At 57.4% G+C, this 20380-nt stretch overlaps 1 protein-coding gene across 2 annotated transcripts in view; it reads left to right on the plus strand.

Annotated features, from left to right (window-relative positions):
* The window catches only part of ACOT7 (acyl-CoA thioesterase 7), a 102305-nt gene that overhangs the window by 40769 nt on the left and 41156 nt on the right, over positions 1–20380 (plus strand). For both annotated transcript variants that reach the window (XM_049618195.1, XM_049618194.1), the window contains 3 exons: positions 4189–4280; positions 9637–9751; positions 17089–17175. In XM_049618195.1, coding sequence (XP_049474152.1) covers positions 4189–4280; positions 9637–9751; positions 17089–17175 — 294 coding nt within the window. The remainder of the gene's footprint in view (positions 1–4188; positions 4281–9636; positions 9752–17088; positions 17176–20380) is intronic.

A 20380-nucleotide genomic window follows, 5' to 3' on the forward strand; every position in this document is an offset into this window, starting at 1 on the left:
CTTGCTGCCCCCTCCCTGTCCCAGACCACCCTGTCCTCCCGCGCAGAGGACAGTCCACGCTGGTTCTGAAGGCAGGAGCTGCCTGGGTCCTGATGCCCCCCTCGCCCCTTCCTCGGCCATCCCCGCAGGGTGCTGTGCTCAGAGAGCTTTAAGGGGCTCAGGCTTCTCCCTTCCCTGGGCCCAGAGCACAGTTGTCCATCTGGAACATCCCGGTGACCCCGGCAGGCCCAGCCATGGCCCAGTGAAGGGTGCAGCGCGAGGCCTGGGATCAGGGAGCGGCCAGCACCCCTGTGCCCCGTGTTTGTGGCCTAAAGCCTGTTGCAACTCTGGCATTAGAGGGACCTGGGATGCCTCAGGTGATGGCACAGAAAGGGGTACCTAGGTACTGTCTTCTCACAGTAGGGCCTTGGGGTGTCTGTCATCACTCCCTGTGGCCTGTCCCTCTGTGGCCCAGGCTGTCTCTCCTGGGCAGTGCTGGGCATTGTCGGGGGACGTCACTGCCTCAGCTGCTCTCTGTCCTCATGCTTCCTTGTCGATGGCAGTCCCAGCAGTGCTGCTGTTCATTGTGATGGTCAGTGTCACCGAGCCAGGGACCAAAAATGGGGGAGGGGCATGCCTTCCGGATTTCTGTCATCGAAGCCCCCTTTCTGGCACGTCCCAAGCTGTGGCCCAGGAGGAAGCCCTGGGGAACAGAATCGCTGTTGGCGAATGGGGAAGAGGCCGGGGGACAGAGGCGCTCTTGACTTTGAAAGTGGAGCTCACCTCCCTGGCATCGGACCCCCGGCATGGTGCCTCTCAAGGGGACATCGTTGGTTGTCACAATTGGAGCAAAGCTACTGGCATCCAGTGTGGGGAGGCCAGGGGTACGCGGGATGGTCTCCACCACGAAGGGTGATGCAGTGTCCTTGCGCCGAGGCAGAGAAACCCAGCCCTGGATCGAGAACCTCTGAGGGAAACGGCCGTGTCTTCCTCTCCCGGGCACTTTCCTTGTCTCCAAGCAAATGTGGAGCTGACAACCAGGGGGCAGAGAACAAGGGAGCGAACGAACCACCAAACCCGCAGAGGCTGCCGGGGAGATTTGTGTTTGTGCAGAGATGGGAAGCTGACGGAGGGTTTTGTCTAGAACGACACGCTCTGCCTGACTTCCGAGGGGTCCCTCCCACGGGGGGGGCTGGAGGCTCTCGCCTGGGGCGGCGCTGGCAGGATAGCAGCCCCCCCCCACCAGTGAGGACGCACCTCCCCGGGCCCCTGGGCCCCCGTGGCCTCGTCTCTGCTCCTTCCCTGCAGGGTGGGCACTTGGGGCCTCATCTGCCCTGTGCAGAAGGGCACTGGCGGCGAGGAGAGGGCTGCATGTGTCCAGCTTGCAGGACGGAGGGGCAGGCTTGCTGATCCCACTGTGTTCTGAGAAGACACAGGCTCGGGAGAAGCAAGGGACGGGCCCCTGGCCCAGGTGTCCCCACTCCTGACCTCAGGCCTCCCCTGTAACACGGGAAGGGGTCAGTCACGCCTGGAGCCCTGAGGCCGCGGTTTCTCCACACGGCTTGGTCACCTTGCCCCAGAACGTCCTGCTGCCTCCTTTCTTGTTCCGTGACTTCTGGTCTCTCTCTCATTTCTTTTCTTTCTTGCTTTCTTTTTTTTTGGAATGTTTATTTTGAGAGAGAGAGCACACACAAGCGCGGGAGGGGCAGAGAGCGAGGGAGACACCGAATCCGAAGCAGGCTGCATGCTCTGAGCCATCAGCACGGAGCTGAATGTGGGGCTCGAACCCATGAACCGTGAGATCATGACCTGAGCCGAAGTCAGATGCTCAACGACGTAGCTACACAGGCGCCCCCTCTCTCTCATTTCTGGCTCTCTTTCTCCAATTGCCACGTCTGTGCATCCCTCTCTCTGTCTTTCCGTGTTTGGATCCGTGTGTCTCTCTCTTGTTCTAGGGCCCTGTGTCCCCCGAGGCCTCTCCCGCTCTGTCTTAACGTGTGTCTGTCTGTCCACATGGCTAGGAGGGGAGGGCAGGGCTCGGCCGCCTTGTCCGTGCACTTGTGGCACCCCCCTCCAGCAGTGTGTGGCCCAGCAGACCCAGGGGGATTCTGACGGCGGAGGGAACTGAGACCCCAGCAGGCAGAGGTCCCCTGTCTTGTGGGTCCCCCTCCTTCGGGGGCTGTGCAGCCTGTCAGGAGGCAGCCGAGCGAGCACTGACCGAGGCAGACAACCAGCAAACCTTCGCCTTCGAGAAGGCTCATTCATCTCCGGCAACTGTCAAAATATTAAGCTAACTGGGGTGTGATTGGTGCAAACGCTCCAGAAAATAGCTGGGAGCCCTTAAGATTTTCAAATAGGTGTTTTTAATCCTGCAACTGTCTTTTGATGGTTTTATTAAATGATGGAGAAAGTGCAATTAGCATGTTTTGCCTCATTTGCCCTGCAGTGTTCGTTTAGGTCCAGAGGCGGGCCACTGCGGGTTTCCATGGAAACCAGTTTGTCAGGCCGGCTCCAGCAGAGTCAGACAGGAAATCTTTATTCCCCAAAGCAGGTTGTCAGATTTACTCTCAGTCAAAGCGCAGTGAAAATAGTTTCCATGTGATTTGCCTGTGGTTCCCGTGTCGTGCTGATGGTACCGTCGTGTCGGGGCCGGGCGTCAGGACCAGGCCCGGGGACCTCGGGCTCACCCTCCTCCTACGTGACCGCGGGGCTCGGCCTGGTCCTGAGGGCTGTGTGTAGAGGAGGAGACCAGAGCCCCCGGCCCCCTTTGGGAAGGCAGGTCAGAAAGAACTGAGGCGAAGGGAGCTCCAAGAGGGGCTTCAGAGAGCAGGCCTCACTGCCCCGTGTCTGCTACGCTTGCTTCCTGCAGATGTACCTACCGGTCTCCACGTTGGGGATCTTCCATGTTGAGAAGCTACTCTTTGAAGGCATCCTTGCCAATAGTTCCCTGAAATTACTGGGATCCCGGAGGCCTGCCTGGGTCTGAGTGGCACCGAGTTGCTGTGGGACCCTAGGTAAATCCCTTGACCCCTCTGGGCTCCGGGGTCCTCCAGTACAGGTGAGGGGGAGTGGACTAAGTGACTCTCGACTTTTCTGGTCCAGGGTTCTCAGCCCAGACAGGCCTCTGTGGTAGCCCCATCGAGGGTTCTGTTCCCTGTCGTTCCGCCCAGAGTGGGAGTCAGCGGCCCACTGACTGTCTCTCAGCACTCCACTCTGAAGTTTCTGGATGGGAGCTCTGAGTCAGCAGTGAATCCAAGCGTCCAGTGTGAAGGACCGGCCTCACCCGGCTGGCTGTGCACCTGTGCCAGGGTCTGTGGCCTGGCCAGCCCCCCCACCCCCACCCCCTGGCCTCCCACATGTGCCCTGGCTCGGTGACTCCCCGAGCCTCCCGCCCACGTGCCGCTGTCCTTCTGGCCCCTGTGTGGCGGGAGCTCTTCTCAGTGGTGTTGAGGCAGGTGGATGTCCCCTTGCTGAGCGCTGTGGCGTGAAGCTTCTCAGCAGAGCGTGCTTGACCAGAAGTTCAGGGTCTGCCGGACCTGTTTGCGGGAACCCGAGCTCGGCCTGGGCTGAGTCCCCTGGCTTTGTCCCCTCTTCTCCGGGAGGTGCTGAGTGAGGGCCCCACCTGAGGCTGCTCAGGCTTCTGGGCGTCTTGGGGACCAAACTTCCCTTCCATCAAATACCCGCAAGGAGGCAGTGCCTGCAGGTGGCGCCCTCTGTGTCAGCAAGTGCTGGAAAGCCGGGACCCCCCAGGCTCAAGGTGTGTGAACTGAAGCCTCTCCAGCACGCTCCAGAGGGCAGCATTGTGGTGGGGATGGTGCTGGCTTCCGGTGCTCCAGCCCCCGCTCGCACCTTGTGGCTAAAAAAGGCTTTGGGTGGGAGCCTGGGTGGCTCGGTCAGTTGAGCATCAAACTTGGGCTCAGGTCATGATCTCACGGTTCGTGGGTTCGAGGCCCACATTGCGCCCTGTGCTGACAGCTCAGAGCCTGGAACCTGCTTCGGATTCTGTGTCTCCCTCTCTTTCAGCCCCTCCCCTGCTCACACTCTGTCTCTCTCTCTCAAAAATAAATACAAACGTTAAAATTTTTTTCAAAAAGGCCTTGGGGATTAGGGGCCCGAGAGAGGTGTGTTTCAGTCCCGCCTGCCCTGTGCCCTGAACTTCCTGTGGTCTCCCTGTGTCACCACTCATGTGTTGTTTTTTTTTCTCTGAAGGAACTAAAAAGCTGACCAACAAGGCCACCCTGTGGTACGTGCCCCTGTCACTGAAGAACGTGGACAAGGTCCTGGAGGTGCCTCCAGTCGTGGTAAGGAGACCCCCTTCCACTTCCCTCTGGGGACAGATGGCAGAGGCCTGGTCATCGGCCACACAGACGTCCCTGGAGAGCCGCAGGGGCTGGGCGCCGGCCTGCCAACAAGAAATGCCAGTGGAGGGGGTGTCCCTGCCTGGGATCTTCCCTGATGGGAACGTGAGTGAAGGCTGGCCCCGTGCAGCCAGATGCCCTTCCTGGAGGACCCTTCCTCGTGCTCCCGACCGGAGGAGAGGTGGGGGCCAGGACGGTGTTGGGTGACAGGTCCTTCTGCCGAGAGCCAGGACCTCCAGGCTGCCTGGCCCAGGCCAGCTGCTCCCCTTCGTGGTCCCTAAGGAAACAGACGCTAAGACATCTCTGTTTCAGCCTCTTCTCCCTCCACTTGCCCCTGCTGGTGCCTGCCACCACCCTTGCTTCTGTCCTTGTGGCTTTGCTGCAGACAGAGGCATCTTTGCACGGAGGGAGCCCATCGTGTTCTGGTTGTTTCTGGGCCCGCTGTGGGCGCGCTGGGGTGGGCAGGCTTTGGAGGGTGAACATGGTGCCAGTGAAGGATTTCGTTCCTTCCCTGAGGTTGCCCCTCGCCTCCTCCCGTGACCCCAGTCCCTTCGTGTTTCCAGGACACGCATGACAGCTCCTCCGTGGACATCTGCAGCTCTCGTTAGTTCTCACACCCAAGCTCTTCTCAGAGAGAAAGGTCCTGTGGCTGCAGTTAGCATTTCCCTGCCGTCACGACATACAGAGAACGACATTTTTTTAAGTTTATTTATTTTGAAAGAGAGAGAGAGAGAGAGAAGACGTGCGCACACGAGCAGGGAAGGGGCAGAGAGAGAGGGGGAGAGAGAGAATCCCACGCGGGCTCTGCACTGGTGGTGTGGAGCTGAGTCTCACAACTCGTCACTCTATCTCACGAACCGTGAGATTGTGACCTGAGCTGAAATCAAGTCTGATGCTTAGCCACCTAAGCTCCCTGGTGCCCAGAGAACAACATTTTTTCAAGTAATGGAACCGAGAACCAGATAGGTGGGGACCGGTGTCTGCTCACATAGCTCACAGAGAAGCCGGGCGATCCTGGCTGGGCCCAGCTGTCCCTGCCCTGCTCCTGGGGACCCCCTGGCACAGGCCCTTCCCACTTAGGGGAGGCCCGCTCTGTCTCCCCTACAGGCTTTCTCACTCCCCTGCGCCCCTGCAGGGTAAGACTGGCCTCCCACCCTCTGCCCACCAGCTCAGTGTCTAACCATACACCCTGTCTGGGCCCCCGGGGACAGTCCAGGCCCAGGTGGCACATTTCCCCGGGTGGGGATGGCCGGCCGCGGGGCTCCGGCTGCCGTGTAGTCTAGATTTTTACAAAGACACCTTGGGGCAGGGGAGCCCTCTCCGCATTGAACAGGAAGGGTGCTTAGACCTTGGCCTGGGGTCAGGTTGGTGGCCAGTCCTTTGGAATTGTGAGAGAAGGGAGGCAGCGCTCCCCCCACCCCCAACAGCACTGTGTCACCCACCCCTGCACAAGCGAGGAGAGTGTGTGGACTCTCAGGGCCGGGGTGTGGGGCCGATGGCTCCTGCTGGTCATGTCTGTGTGAGTGTCCTTGGGCTGCTGGGACGGAGGCCCCAGGGAGGACCCTTCCTGCCTCTTCCAGCTTCTGGCGGCTGCGGGCACTCCTTGGCTGGTGGGAGCACCCCTCCCACCTCTGCCTCAGACTTCCCATTCGGGTGTCTGTGTGTGCCCTGCCTAGCTGAGCCCCAGCCAGTGGCACGGGGGTCCACATGCAGTATGTCCTCATCCCCGCTGATTACACCCGCGCAGACTCCGATGCTGTGAGAGGCCACTTGTACCGGTCCCGGGGGAGGCAGGAGCTTTGACAGGACCCTGTTCAAGCCAGAACACCGCCCTTCAGTCCAGCCCCACCCCGCCGCCTCTCTCCCTTCTCCTCCGTCTCTCCCGTCCCTGCACCACTGACTGGTGCAGGGGCTTTAAGACCCAAGTCTGAGGCACAGTGACTTTTTCTCTCTAGAAATTAACAGACGTACCTGCCTCTGCCTTCACATTTCCCACTAAGCACTTGGCGTTAAATTAGCCATATCCGCATGTAAGTACAACATAATTACTAAACTGATTTAGTTTTCAGATGCCACAGAATTTAGAAGTCTCTGGCAGACCTTTTCTGTGGCTTCAGCGCCATCTGATATGTGTTACGGGGTTGATACCAAGGGAAGATTCTGGGGCTGAGCACGTAAGCTTTTGCTTCCTCTGGCTCCTCAGGGCCCCGGGGGCTGAGAGCTTTGGGTCTTCAGCCAGCAGGACGGGGTGGGTGGCGTGCCGGTTCCTGTCCCCCCAGAGGGCCAGGGCAGCTCCTCCCCAGGGAGCACTCACCCCCACATCCCGGAGGGGCCCAGAGCTTTCCCAACCCCTTTGTTCAGCCGGCTTTGATAAGACATAAATACCAACTTTGCCCTTGTAGAGGCGGAAGCGGCAAGTTCTCCAGATGGGAGAAACCACCCAGCTCCCAGCTGCAGCCGCTGCTAATATTTATGGGAGCTTTTCTTCCCCCACGTGTGAGGCCCACATATAAGCCTTCAGTTGCTTTGAAATATAGGTCTGCTGTTTTCATTGTCCTGATTGATCCTGGAAAGCTGTGTCTCTCTGGCGTTTATGCTTATCTGCTGGCAGCTTAGCCACAAGGCTTCCTAATACCCCCCCTGAATCTTCCTGTCAACCTTTGACAGCTGTCATTTATCCGAGAACACACATCTCTGTCTTGGTGCGTGTGTATTACATGTCTCTTTCGCGTGTATATATATGTATATATTATCTACGTGTATGTCGCACATATCTCACAGATACACATGTAGATGTCACAGGCACACACATACCTTAGAACACACACGCTCGTGTGCTCATGGATTTACTGCATGTGCACATTTCCCTGGAAGAAGCCCAGCCGTCAACCGTGTGCAGTGTTAAATAACTCCACCTTCTTCTCCAGGAAACAGGGACCCCAGTATCCCTGTGACAGGAGAAAGATTCCTGCGGTGGCCGGGGGGGCAGCACGGCCCTGGAGAGACCTGGTGGGTGGTGGAGAGTGGACGCTTGGGGCTTTTTCCAGTGTCCGAATGTGCACTTAAGAGTCTTGCACAGACAGTTGGGACATTTGGGCTGAGCTGGCTTCTGCTTCATTCACATCAGCTGGGCTTGGCGAGCCCTTGGGGATGGGAGTGGGGTACCAGCCCATCACTGGGATGCTCTAGTGATTTTATCCCCAGATTTAAAGCCAGCAGGGCAACGGTTGTGAGGAGGCTGCGTTTCCTCTGCCTTCGTGGCTCAAGTCTGGATGGGGCCCCGCCAGGCCCCATGTGGCTGCACACAGCCAGGATTTATTAGGCTCCGGGCGGGGGCGGGGCAGGGGTTGGCTCTTTCTTAAAATCTCTTTAGGGGCGCATGGGTGGCTCAGTCGGTTGAGCGTCCGACTTCGGCTCAGGTCATGATCTCGCGGTCTGTGGGTTTGAGCCCCACGTCCGGCTCTGTGCTGACGGCTCAGAGCCTGGAGCTGCTCCGGATTCTGTGTCTCCCTCTCTCTCTCTGACCCTCCCCTGTTCATGCTCTGTCTCTGTCTTAAAAATAAATAAACATTAAAAAAAATTTTGTTTTTTAAATCTCTTTAAAAGGCATTTCTTGAGGACAGTTGAGTTCAACCATGGATTTTTCCAGATAGGCACAGCACAGACTCTGCTCTTAGGGCCTTTACTCTGGACAGTGGGACGGGAAGCAACAATTCACTTATGGAGGAAAAGGGTAAATTATCCACTGCAACTTAAACACTCATGGTCTGTTTCTTTTGAACAAACCACTCAGCTCCTTTCTCAGCCTCCTTTGGAGACAGGCTCTCTGAGCCTCAGATAATGGTAATTAAGCCGCAGAGTGGTGTTCAGACCCTGTGTGATTTGGGGCAGAGCCACGAGCAGGAAGATCAAGAAGTTTAAAAGTAGCTTTTGAAAGGAGCTCTAAAATTGCAACCTGAAATGAATTTGCCTAAGTCAGAGAGCCTTCATGGGGGGACAGAGAAGGGAACAAGGGGCCCTGAGCTTAGTAGCCACTCCGTGGGCTCAGCCAGGAATGCTGGCTGAGGGAATGAAGGGGCAGATGTTGGAACCAACCAAAGGAGGATGGCTGGGCCACAGTCAGCACAGGGGGCCTGGGCCGTGGCGGCGGGAAGGGAGAGGGCCGGGCCCCTGGGGGAAGCAGCTGTCAGAGGGCCCGGGGACCTGGTCTGGTCTTCTCACGTCCCACAGGAAGGGCGTGTGTACCCTACACGGGGCCGGAGGACGGGGCCCTTGCCGTCACGTCAGGGAAACCCAGCATCTCTCTCTGTGCCCAAGGAACCCCAGTTTTTGTGCCAGTTTTTGTATATTCACGTTTATTTCTTAACTTCTTGGGTCCAAACCCCTGTCATCCATTAAGAAAGCTCCAGTGGGGCTGTCTTTGCTCTGGGGAGCCTTCCTTGCAAACCTGCAGCCTCTTGGACACGCTGGGGGTCAGCAGAGTGAGGATGTCGAGGGCACGCTGAAAACCTGCTCTCTCCTCACCCTGTTGGGGCTCCCTGGATTCTGTAGTTCAGTGTCCAGGAATGAATCCCAGGAAGGGAAGGGCAAGTGTAAAATGAAATAAGTAACTGATTGTTGACGTGATGTTGTTTTAGCAGTGGGACATTGGGAGCAGGCTAAACGCTCACGCATATGAACCGGGCCTCTCCCCTAAGTCATGTTAGGTTAGTAAGTTCTGCTAATGCGGTGAAAGGAGGAAATATTGCTACTTTGACACTTCCCACAGGGGCATGTGGGTGGCTCAGTCGGTTGAGTGTCCGAATCTTGGACTCTTGGTTTTGGCTCAGGTCATGATCTCAGGGCTCGGGAGTCTGAGCCCCGCATTGGTCTCCCTGCTGACAGTGTGGGGCCTGCTTGGGATTCTCTGTCTCCCTCGCTCTCTGCCCCTCCCCGGCTTGCTCTCTCTTTCTCAAAAGAAACATTTTTTTTAAGTATACAGTTTAAAAAAAAAAAAAAAGAAAGAAACTTCTCACATAGCATGGTGGAACTATCTATATAGACGTGGGCATAACAACAATTCTAGAAAGCACATGAAGCAAACATTTGACTGAGATTTCCACCTTCTGTGTATTTTGCTGTTTATATTAGACGTGTGTTATCGGGAAAACAATAGATGGCTCCAGTTACGTAAATGTAGGCCACCACACAAGGAAGCCTTGAGCCCAGGAGGCTGAGCCAGGCCCGGCCGGGGAGGCCGAGGGGAGGCAGGCCAGGCTCACTGCTGCCGGCCTGACCGTCTGTCCGCGCTTCCCCGCAGTATTCCCGACAGGAGCAGGAGGAGGAGGGCCGGAAGCGGTACGAGGCCCAGAAGCTGGAGCGCATGGAGACCAAGTGGAGAAACGGAGACATCGTGCAGCCCGTCCCGAACCCAGGTAGAGGCTGGGGTGCGGGATGGGGGACGAACCTCCGCCAGCCCGTGTGGAAAGTTCTCCTCTCAGGGGCAGTGCGGCCCCCACACCTGGCGCTGTCGCCTGCGACCAGGCCCTCTGGGCTCCCCGGGGCCCCGTCCCCTGTCCGCGCACCATACAGACCCCTCCCCAGCAGCACAGTCAGCAACGAGGGGGCGGGAGGGCTCAGCGAGGCCCCGCGGCCCGCGGAGTGTTGGGGCAGAGGCCCCGCTACCTGGGCAGAGTGGAGGTGCCCGGGCATGGAGTTGTTCTTGTGTCCTCCCCCGCGCCCCCCATGTGCTCAGGAGCACATTTCTTATGGGATTTCCAGTTCATAAAAAACACAAATGGCAACAGCTTTTCCTACGCTGTTCCTCGCCAGCCCGCCACTCACGTGTCGCCGTGGCAAATGGCCTCCCTGGCTGTGCGGGCGAGAACGCTCTGTGGGTGCTCCGGTGCCTTCTCGGGCCGCGTCCTCCTGGTCTTTTGCCCCCTTGCCCACACGTCCAGGTGGCCGGCTTTAACAGCGTGTCCATCCAGAATCCGAACACATGGGTCCAGGGATGGTTCCCTGCAGATGGGACTTCCCCCACCGCGTCCTGAGCAGACGGCTTCCCCGGTGCCCAGACAGTTCAGGGCAGGGTCTCTGGGGCTGTCTGTTCCCATCGGGACACGGTGAGTGCTTGGGACGTGGGTCTTCCTGGTAACCTGTGTCTCCCCTGCACACGCAGTGACCACGTTTTATCTGCGTGGAGAGCGCTCTCCGGAACATGCTGTGTGTTGTTGCCGGGTTCCGTAGGTGACACCTCAGGGCACCCCAGACACAGGTAGTGTCTGAGTTCCTGGTTTGGTCCCTGACAGCTGAGGACCTGTCCCGAGGAATCCCTCTCCTCACTCTGAGCTGTGCCCCGACTTCCACTAACCAGGACCACAGTGAGCTCCAGGGCCCGGGCCAGACAAAGTTTCTGGCCACCCACCCACTTGCCCTGGCTGCAGGCCACATCCACCATCGGGGTAGGGACGCTGGTGACGGCGCAGCAGGGTACACATGAGGACAGGACCTTCTGGGCTTCGAGTTGGGCCGTTCAGCCGGCGTGTCCTGGCTTCCCCAGGTGGGGTCTATTTGCACAAGAGTCTGCAAACCTTTTGGTCCCTTCCTGTGCGTCTCCCCCTTATCCTTCTCATGTTCCAGCCTCAAACCCGCCCACGGGGAAGGCTGGTGGACTGTGCGTGGGTTGGTGTCTTGACTGTTCTTTTCACCTCTGCTTTCCAGCAAACGCCAAAATGACAAATTCCTCGTCCGAAATGTTGCTGCTCTGATGAAATTCTATGAAGCGGTATCTCTAAAGATAAAAAGTACATAGACGGTCTGTTGATAACACAGTAACCCACAAGACAGGCCTGGGGTCCCTCCTGATGACGAAGGTCTGCCCCAGGCCCTAAGACCTCTGCTGAGGGCGTCAGACCCGGGCTCTGCTTTTGGGAGGGTGAGCGCACAGGCTGGTCAGGCACAGATATGGAGGGCGACAAATGATGTGAGGGAGGCGAGGTGGGGGTTCTTAGGAGAGGTACACACTCGGCGCTGAGGGAATTCGGGGACAGAGAAACTGGAGGGGGCTGAACGGCAGCTCTCCCCAGAAGACACGTCCGTGTCTGGACCCTTAGTTGCAGAAAGGGTGTTTGCAAGTGTAGTCAAGTGAAGGACCTCGAGATGAGGTCGTTCTGCTTTACCCAGGTGGGCCCCAAATCCAGTCATCATCAGTGTTCTTTTTTGTTTTTCTTTTTTTTTTAGAGAGAGAGAGAATGTGTATGAAGGAGGGGCAGAGGGAGGAAGAGAGAGAACCTTAAGCAGGCTCCATGCTCAATACAGAGCCCGACCTGGGGCTCGATCTCCCAAACTGAGATCATGACCTGCATCAAAGTCAAGAGTTGGACGCTCAACTGACTGAGCCACCCAGGTGCCCCGTGACCAGTGTTCTCATTAGACAGGAGGGGGAGACAGTGTCAGGCCAGCAGCAAGGGCAGGGCTGAGGAGAAGTCGGGGAGGCACGTGGGGTCTGCTAGGGCGCTCCCCTCCTTGGGTGGTTTCTGGCGAGTGCTTGGGATGGAAGCTGGGCTGAGGGCCGAGTCCGGGGCTTTGAGAACCTGAGGTCGGTCCTGGTTTCCTCCTTTGACTGTCTGGGAAACTGAATATAAAGCTCACGGTTTCCAGGTTAAAGTCCCTTTGCGCATGGGGTTATTTTCTGTTTGCTATGGTGTTTGACTGTAAATCTGGTACATAATGTTTCTCGAATCTGTTACTCTCCAAAGATATTAACCAAAGGTGGCCTTCTGAAGCTCGAGCTTTCTTGACAGACTTTTACAAGCTTTTATTTTTTACTTTTCTGTGTTCCAATAAAAATGCATCTTTCTCAGAAGATTGGCTTAGGGGGACCGGCTTTTAAATGCTTCTTCGGGAAGTCATATGTCCGTTGCTTGTGTTTTTGAATGTCATCTGTACTTCTGACCTCAGTTTCCCGATAGAGCTGCCCTCGGCCTGGCAGGGCTCCCAGTGCCTGGAGCAGGACGGGCTCCCCAGGACCGGCCACCACCTCCTGCGTGGCTCGGCATGGGCTGCGTCTGGCGGCTGTGCTTGAGCCAGCAGGACAGGAGCTCAGCAGGAAGGGCCGAGCGTGTGCTCAGCGCTGGGGGTCTTTCCAACACTCGAGCCCCTTCCTGTGGGAGGACCCCCCGCCACCCCACGTATCTGCGGCTCTCTGTCACTGTTGAGACCAGAACCAGATTTCAGCCAGCTGTTGCCTAGCAACCCCCGTCCAGGGCTGACCTCATCCTTGAGATGCCTTTTCAGAGAGTCTGGGAGCTCTTTAAAACCCAGCTTTTCTTATTGTTTTCTCCATCTGACGAGAGAAAATAGAATTACCTTGAACTCTTTGATCCACGGCCATCAGATGTCCAGCTTTGACCATGTAGGGACTGTTTGGCCATCTGGAGCCTTTTGGGGGAGCTGTAAGGTTCAGGACAAAGTCAACCTGGCTCTGGTTGTTGGCCTGGGCCCGGGCTCTGCCTCCCCGTGGCCGGCCTGTGACCGGCCACCCCTACGGGCACGTCCTCTCCAAGCCATCCGTGAGAGTGCTTGGTGCCCGTCTCGGATCTGACCAGGATCTGACCAGGTCCCACCATCCTGTGCCCGTGAGCACTTGCTCTGGGGAGGGAGTGAGGTGTGGGGAGGCAGGGGCTGGGCAGCGAGGGAAAGGTTGTGTAGAGTCAGACTGCCCTGGTCTGAATCCCACTTCTGCCTCCACAGGGGCTTAGTCTCCCTGCGCCTCTGTTTCCTTGGCTGCAAACACAGTAAAGGGGAATTTTGTGTTTGTTTATGGCCGTGTTGATCCCCTCCTGTCACTGCCCTGGGGACCTCACTCAGGTTCCGGATGTCATCGTATAGTTGAGGTTCAAAGAATTGGCTCTGTATTAGCCAAGGTCGTGGTAGCTGCTGTAGCTTCTGAACCCTAAAATCCTAGTGCCTAACTTACTAGAGGTTCATTTCCTATGAAGTCCAAACCGGGTGTTCCTAATCAGGGGGTGTCCTGCAGATGGTGTGGACTCTGTCTTGGGGCTCTGCCTCTTTAACAGGTAGCTTCCGGGGTTCTCTTGGAAGGGGAAAGAGCAGGCAGGCTCACACATCTGGGATTTTGATGGTCGGGCCCGGAAGCAGCAACGCCCCTGGGCAGCCTGCGAGGGGCCATGCGTGGAGAAGGTGAGGAGAAGGGACTGCCCCGTCCTGCCTGCTGTCCACCTGTTCATTCCTTCGCACGTGTGGGTCACCTCACCCGGAAATCCTGTCCAGCTCGCGTCAGAGAGCAGTGTCTCGGGTTGTGTGTGGTCTCCTGTTGCATTTAGATGCAGTACTTTGGGGACCAGGGGCCAGGAGCCAGGGAACTAACAATGGGCCCCCTGCACTAGCACTGTCTACACGGAGGCGGGACAGCAGGTGGGGGCAGACACGCTCACCTGTTCCCAGGGCTGAGCCTCCTGGCCAGGGGAAGGCCTGCAGGAGACCCTGGTGCTGCCCTCGGGGTGAGGGTGGGTCCTCTCAGTCCCTTTCAGCTGTCCGGAAGGGTCTTCGTGTCCGCTGTCCTCCTCGGCCTCACTGGAGTGGGCACCTGCTCGTCTGCGATGGGGGACGTCAGAGGTTTTCCCCTCCTGAACTTAGTGGGTATTGGATCTGTTGACTTCCTGTCGGCTTCTTGTGACAGTCACGCTGAGAGTCCTTTCCAGGCACACTTCTCAAGCTCTCTCAGCTGGACGGTGGCTTCCTTGACACTCTCGCATGGACACATTCGTGGGCTGAGTGGTGATGGGCTTTGATCTCTGTGCCCCTCGGTCCCCAGAAGCAATAGGCTTTTCCCACCTTGATGCCCCAGGTCTCTGGGCTCCACTCACTCTCATTTCTGCTTCCAAACTGGCTGTTTCAAGGGTTTCCTTTGGGTGGGGCCCCAATTCTGATGCCCACTTATGTATTCATTAAGGCAGCATGGGCAGCGGTAACAGCCCCCGAGTCTCTGTGGCTCCACCTTGCACTTGGCAGAGTCTTTTCCCGTAGGTATCACTGTGGTTCACCTGAGGCGCGGAACATGAACAGAGGAGAGGCCGCTGAGGACGACCAGGGACGGGGAACCAAACACACAAAAAAATAGACACAGGCCCACCTGCGAAGAGCCCCGTGGGTGCCAAGTTCATGGCCGAGGGAAGCAGGACTGGGGTGTGGCCGGGGTGGGGGGGGGTGTTGTTTTTCCCCATCAGAATTTTGGTGCTTTCGCTTATTAAAAGCTTATCGGTTCAAGGTCTGAGAACATTAAATTATTAGACATGGCCTAACTGATAACTTTTGAATGCCATTCGAGAACAGTGGGGGCATCTCTTTGACTAGATCGTGGTCAGTATTCAAATGGCTTGTCATTTGAGTAAATAGACATCTGACACGACAGAGCTTTTGTGTGCAGTTCTCCATGGTTTGATGTTTTAAAACCTTCACCTGCAGACCTCTTTGCTGGTCAAAGCAGTTCCTGAGATTGGGCCAGATTTGAGACTGAATTTTCATTTGTGCTGCAAGAGTGGCTTTCGCGTCTTTTATGAGTAGGACACGAACGCGGGCAGCAGAGCAGGCCCCCTTGGCTCTCGGGGCCTTTCTGCTGTCCGCTCGCGTGCTTTGCAGAGACAGGGCTCGAGGGAGTCGGCGTTTGAGATCAGCGTGTTGTGGACCGGACAGCGCTGACTGGGGGTGTTTCTCTGACAGGCGAGGAGAGGGTCGTCATCAGTGTGCTTTGTGGTTTCTCCGGCTGTCCCCAGGCAGGGACGCTCCAGGTGTCTGAGCCCCCGAGGCCGGCTGTAGGCGTGGCCCTGGCTGGGTGCAGCCTCACCAGCAGGGACCGTTACCTGCACCTCCCGTAGCACAACAGGGATTTGGGGGTGTGTCTTTGCCATTTCCCAGTGAAATTAGAAACCGGGGAGGGCAGAATCCTGGACACCCCTAGGGCCTGGGAGGCCTGCACTCAAGTGGCAGCTGGGAGGAGCATCTCCTCCCTGGAGTCAAAGCCACGGGCCGTCTGCACTACGTGCAGTCCCCGCGGCACCAGGAGACACCTGGAGCGCCTTTCCCGCTGCTTTTGATGTTACCCCATCCCCCCTCTCTTGGAGTTGTCCCTGTCGTCTGTCGGTTGGTTTTGGGTAGTGTCCTTGTCCACCAGCTCGTGGAGGGGCCCCTTGTGATGACAGTCTGACCCACATCCAGACGGGTGGGCTGGATGGCCAAGTCCCCAGAATGTGGCCTCTCACGTGGCAACCCTCCACTAGCTCCTGACCCCGGGACGGGATGCTGCTTCCTACCCCCCAGCAGAGCCCGAGGCGGGAGCTGGGACCTCACGCGGGAGCCGGCCCCTGCCTCTGACCGCACACAGTGAGCCAGGAAGGAAGGTGGGGGGAGCAGGGCCAGTCGTGGGACCCCCTAGAGGTGAGAACCGACTGCCCCTGAGAACCAGACACCCCCCCCTTCCAGAGTTGGAGCCACTTCATGGCTTCCCACGCAGCCCAGGGCCTCTTCCGCCTTCCACGGGGGCCTCTCAGTGGACGGCATGTGACACAAGTGCTCGGAACTTGAGTCTGAATCACTCTAAGCTGTGAGGCTCGAGGACCAGTACAAAATGTCTTGAGTTTGGAGTTAAATACTTCACGGTCTCAGTTTCCACGGGCTCCAGTTTCCCTGCCTTGTGACCCCTTCAGGCCAGCAGGTGGTTCGAATTCCGTAGGGAGGAGCGTCAGACAGTCTCGGGAGGACGGGTGGTGCTGGGGAGACACCGGCGTGCCACCAGCTCTTGCCTGCAGGGCGACATTAGCGTTTGTGCAGACTGTTCCGTGCACAGCCCCACGTAGAGAGGACCCCTGCTCATCTGCACTGTGTCCCCGTCACTCAGTGGCCCTGTGGGCCGGCTTCCCCATGGGCCCGCCCGGCTGGGGCGGGAAGGGTCGCCCCTCCTGAACACCAGCCATCGGGGCAAGAGACAAATGAGGGTCATCCTTGCCCGGAAGGCTCCGGAAGGTGGGAGCGGCGGCTGGGTCTGCTCAGAAGACCTTATACCCGTGTTACCCGCACGTGTTAGAGGAGGCAGTGCCGCGGTATGACAACCGCCTTCTGGGGACAGGGTTTTATCACGTCTGGTTTTAAGCGTAGCCTCTTACGGCTATTTCGGCAGCATCATCAAGGGAGGGAGGGATGCCCCCCGGGGATTTGGTGAGCTGGGGCGGTGACTGGGAGGGAGAGGCTGGCATGCCTCTGGGTGCCGAGTCTTCCTGGGCAGACTGGGGGCTGGCGGGAGTCCCAGGGTGCTGCCGGGGAGGCAGAGTCTGTGGCCTCAGGTTCCTGGTTTCCACCTTGCTGTTGCGTTCGGTGAGCTATAAATGTACACGCTTGCGAGGTTGCATGGTAAGTTTCTGCGACATTGTCCACGATCGTTTACAAAATGGGAGTCAGAGCCAGACCGAAGACCGTCCCGATGGAGAGTGCCCACAGCCCTGGGAGCGTGTAGCGGCGAGGTGTCTGCTGGCTGCCTGTGGCTCGGGACAGGGCCTTGTTGGGGACACGGGGAGTGACCTCAGGACCCACCGACAGAGCGGCTGATCAGCCTCCGAGAAAGCCTTCCCCTTCCCCGGCCGGAGCACGTTGAGAAATCACCCCCAAGCCGTCAGCTCGGCGTAGCGCTCTGTCGCAGCGCTCCGTCGCGGGCGGCGATCTGTTCCCCAGGCCTGATCTCTCTCCTTTGCAATTCCAGAGCCGAACACGGTCAGCTACAGCCAGTCCAGCTTGATCCACCTGGTGGGGCCTTCCGACTGCACCCTGCACGGCTTCGTGCACGGAGGTAAGAAGACAGCGGCTCCCGTTTGCACGTCCCCGTTAATCCCCCGGGAACCAGGCTGCCGTCTGACCTAGTTTAGGCTCGTGTGTTTAATGAAGGAGAAGTTTAAACTTTTAAGAAGCTGCATAATCAATCACCGAAATACAGTCGGCGCCTGTTTTTAAAATTGGAAACGAGAGTCAGATGGATGACTGTCCTGATGGAGGGTCACTCGCCACCCCAGGACCATATAAGCATGAGGTGTTTGGTGGACGCCTGTGGGTCGGGCCGGGGCCTTCCCGGGGACAGTGATGTCACCAGGGAGTAACAGTGACCCGCCAACAAAGAGTGGCTACTTGAACATGGTTTTGCCGCTGGGTTGTTCTTTATTTCTTCCTTTGGTCAGACTCCACCTTAAATAAGGCTCGGGAAGTACGGCGGGACGTAGGGAGGACTTAGCTCTGGGTTCACAGGGGGCACTTTTTACCTTAGTGAAGTGTAATTGCTTTTTGTGATTTACAGAAAACAATAGATATACAGGCACTGACACAATGCCCTTCCTTTATGCTCTCATTTCCAATTGTCCAGAGTACCCAGCTCTTCCATTTTCTCCTCAGAAAACTCCTATTCATCCTTCAAAGCCCAGCTCACGTGGTACCACTCTGTGCAGGGTTACACTGATACTTCCACCAGGGGAGGCCTCAGGAGCGAGTCTTGATCTTACTGTTTGTGTGGCCTCCGGGGCCTCACAGAGCCAAAGAGCCTCTTTCCAGGGACCTGTTTCGTGAACAGGAGGCACAGATTACTTTCAGGTTGAGAAGCGTAGGATAATGGGCTGTGGGATTTGAGATATATTTTTTAAGTTGGTTTCTTTTCTTTTTTTTTTTTTTTAGCTAGTCCTCTTTTTGTGTACATATACGTGTATATTTTTAATTCCATGATTGTCTTCCTCTCTCAACTAAATGCTGGCGGCGGTGCCCTTAGATGCGACTCACTTAGATCCTACCCATCGGAAGCCGTGCTTTGCAACCAACAGTACTTTCCAGGCGCGTGCGTGTGGTGGCAGGCAGGGCATCTCCGTACTCTGAGGACAGGGCGGTCTCATAAGCCGTCTCGTCTCCTCTTCTCCACCAGCCCTCACCTGCCTCCTGGAAATGGGGGGCCCTCTTCCGAGCCCAGGCTCCTGTAGCTGCTGAGAACGGCCTTTCAGCCTGCCTGAGCTCCATCCCGCCGGGAATTTGTGAAACTCTGTGCTAGAACTTTTGCTTGTCTCGTCCGCGTGTTGGAAGTTCGGGATGGTGGTGTTTCCTCCATCCGCTGTCTCCTTGTTGAAAAGCCTGGGCTCTGTCTTTATGGGCAGGAGGGTGTGAGGGAGTTGTTGGAAATCTGGAACCCCACGGGTTATCGTGTTCACCCACGGGGCCTGGGCTGCTGCGTCCGTTCGATACCGGCACGGTTTTTTAAGAAGCGCATCAAAGGCATGTTTGCGATGGCTTTACAGTTTTTAATGCCTATTTTAGTAGGGGTTTTGTGCCCACAAGTTAAAAAAAACACACCTAATATTTTTATCAAATGCGATCTCTGAACGGCACCAGCTAACTCACCGGGAGCGAATGAACAAAATTAACACGGTGCTGGAAACACCCGCGAGAGACCTGGGATTTTATGGTGTTTTCCTACAGAGAGAACGCTGTCGATAGATGGTGTCTAAACTCATTTGAATCAAAGTTGCCTCTAACCTGTAATTCAGTAGGTGCCAATCGCAGGGGAAGCTCTTGCGTGGAAATGGATGCCAATTTGGCTTTTATTCAGTCATCCTGTACCGCGTATGTGTCTTTCAGAAACCATTCCCCCGTGCCATTTTCTGTGATTTTCACACCCGAGATAGTCTTAATCTTGTGAACCCGCTCCTGTCCCGCCACTTAGAAACACACAGCACAGACGCCGGCTGCTGGCTGTGCTAAAACTGGTGAGGGGCGTAGCGGGTGTGGGAGGAGGTCCCAGATGGAATACAGGACGCCAGTCAGATGCCCAGTCTTGCGTCCCGTCCTGGGTGCGTGGACGGGACCTCCGGTGACTCACTGAGGGAGGCAGGAGCAGCAGGGAGCTGGCAGGAGGCTGTGCAGAGGAACTTGGCCCAGTGTGCCGGGAGGGACCGCCGTCTGTGCCCCCCTGCTTCTGACGTCAGGGCCTCCGCACAAGCGTCAGCCTGGGGTTTGGCCTCTGCCTTCCCTGGGTCCTGGGTGAGGCCTCCCCTCGCCCACTGTCGGTTGTGGCCCCTGAGGAGGCGACTTGGCAGATATCTGGGGGGGGGGGGTTTAGGGTCATGCCACAGTGAGGACCTTTTCATAGACTCGCCCGACACCCATCCTTGCTGAAAACACTCGGTGAGAATGGGAATTGACGTTACTTCGTGACAGGATAAAACACAGGTATCTGAGCCCGAAAGTAAGCATCTTACTCTGAGGCGGAGTCATGGGCTCGATCCCATGAACCGTGACGTCGTGACCAGAGCTGAAGTCAGACGTTTAACAAGTGAGCCCCCCAGGCGCCCCCTATGCCTCTTTCTTCCTCTGGGCTGCTCCCTGCCTGGCCCTCTGTGGGCCGTTCCCCGGGAGGGGGTGTCTCTGCTCGCCACCAGCCCGACCACGACCATAGTGGGGGGCTCCCTGGGGGGTGGCCCAGCGTCCCGCTCAGGGCGGACTGGAGGTGTCCTCCGCACGAATTCTGCACTTCTGAACTTCTGGCGGCCTTGGATTTTTTCCCTTTGGCACTTTAAAAAAAACTTTTAATTAATTATTTGAAACCGAGGTATTCTGTGGAAGGGGGTCCAAGACGGCCTCTAACCAAACCCAGCTGCCCCTGCCCTCGCTTCACTTGAGCAGCGCTCTGGCTGTGCTGCTTGGATGTCTGTGGCTCCGTCTCCCCGGGCCTCTCGGCGCATCATCCCCAGACTCCGCCGGCGTGAGTACCGCCCGCGCCACGCCAGGCAGAGCGCCACGACTGCGTCGCCGTGTGGCTTTGTCACCGCGGTCCCTCCTCGTCACCTCATCTTCCACCGACTTTGAACACCCAGCTAAGCCTCCGTGCCTCCGTAAAATGCTTCTCAGTACAGTCTTGCCCGCCAGGCAGTCGTTCGGTTCACGTTTCCCTGGAGAGAGCACCCTCCCCCCACCCAAGCCGGCCCGCCCGTTCCCTGCACCTGCTGCACGGCTCCCCGGGGCCAGGC

This window comes from Panthera uncia, assembly GCF_023721935.1.
Source record: "Panthera uncia isolate 11264 chromosome C1 unlocalized genomic scaffold, Puncia_PCG_1.0 HiC_scaffold_4, whole genome shotgun sequence".
Taxonomy (NCBI): Eukaryota; Metazoa; Chordata; class Mammalia; order Carnivora; family Felidae; genus Panthera; species Panthera uncia.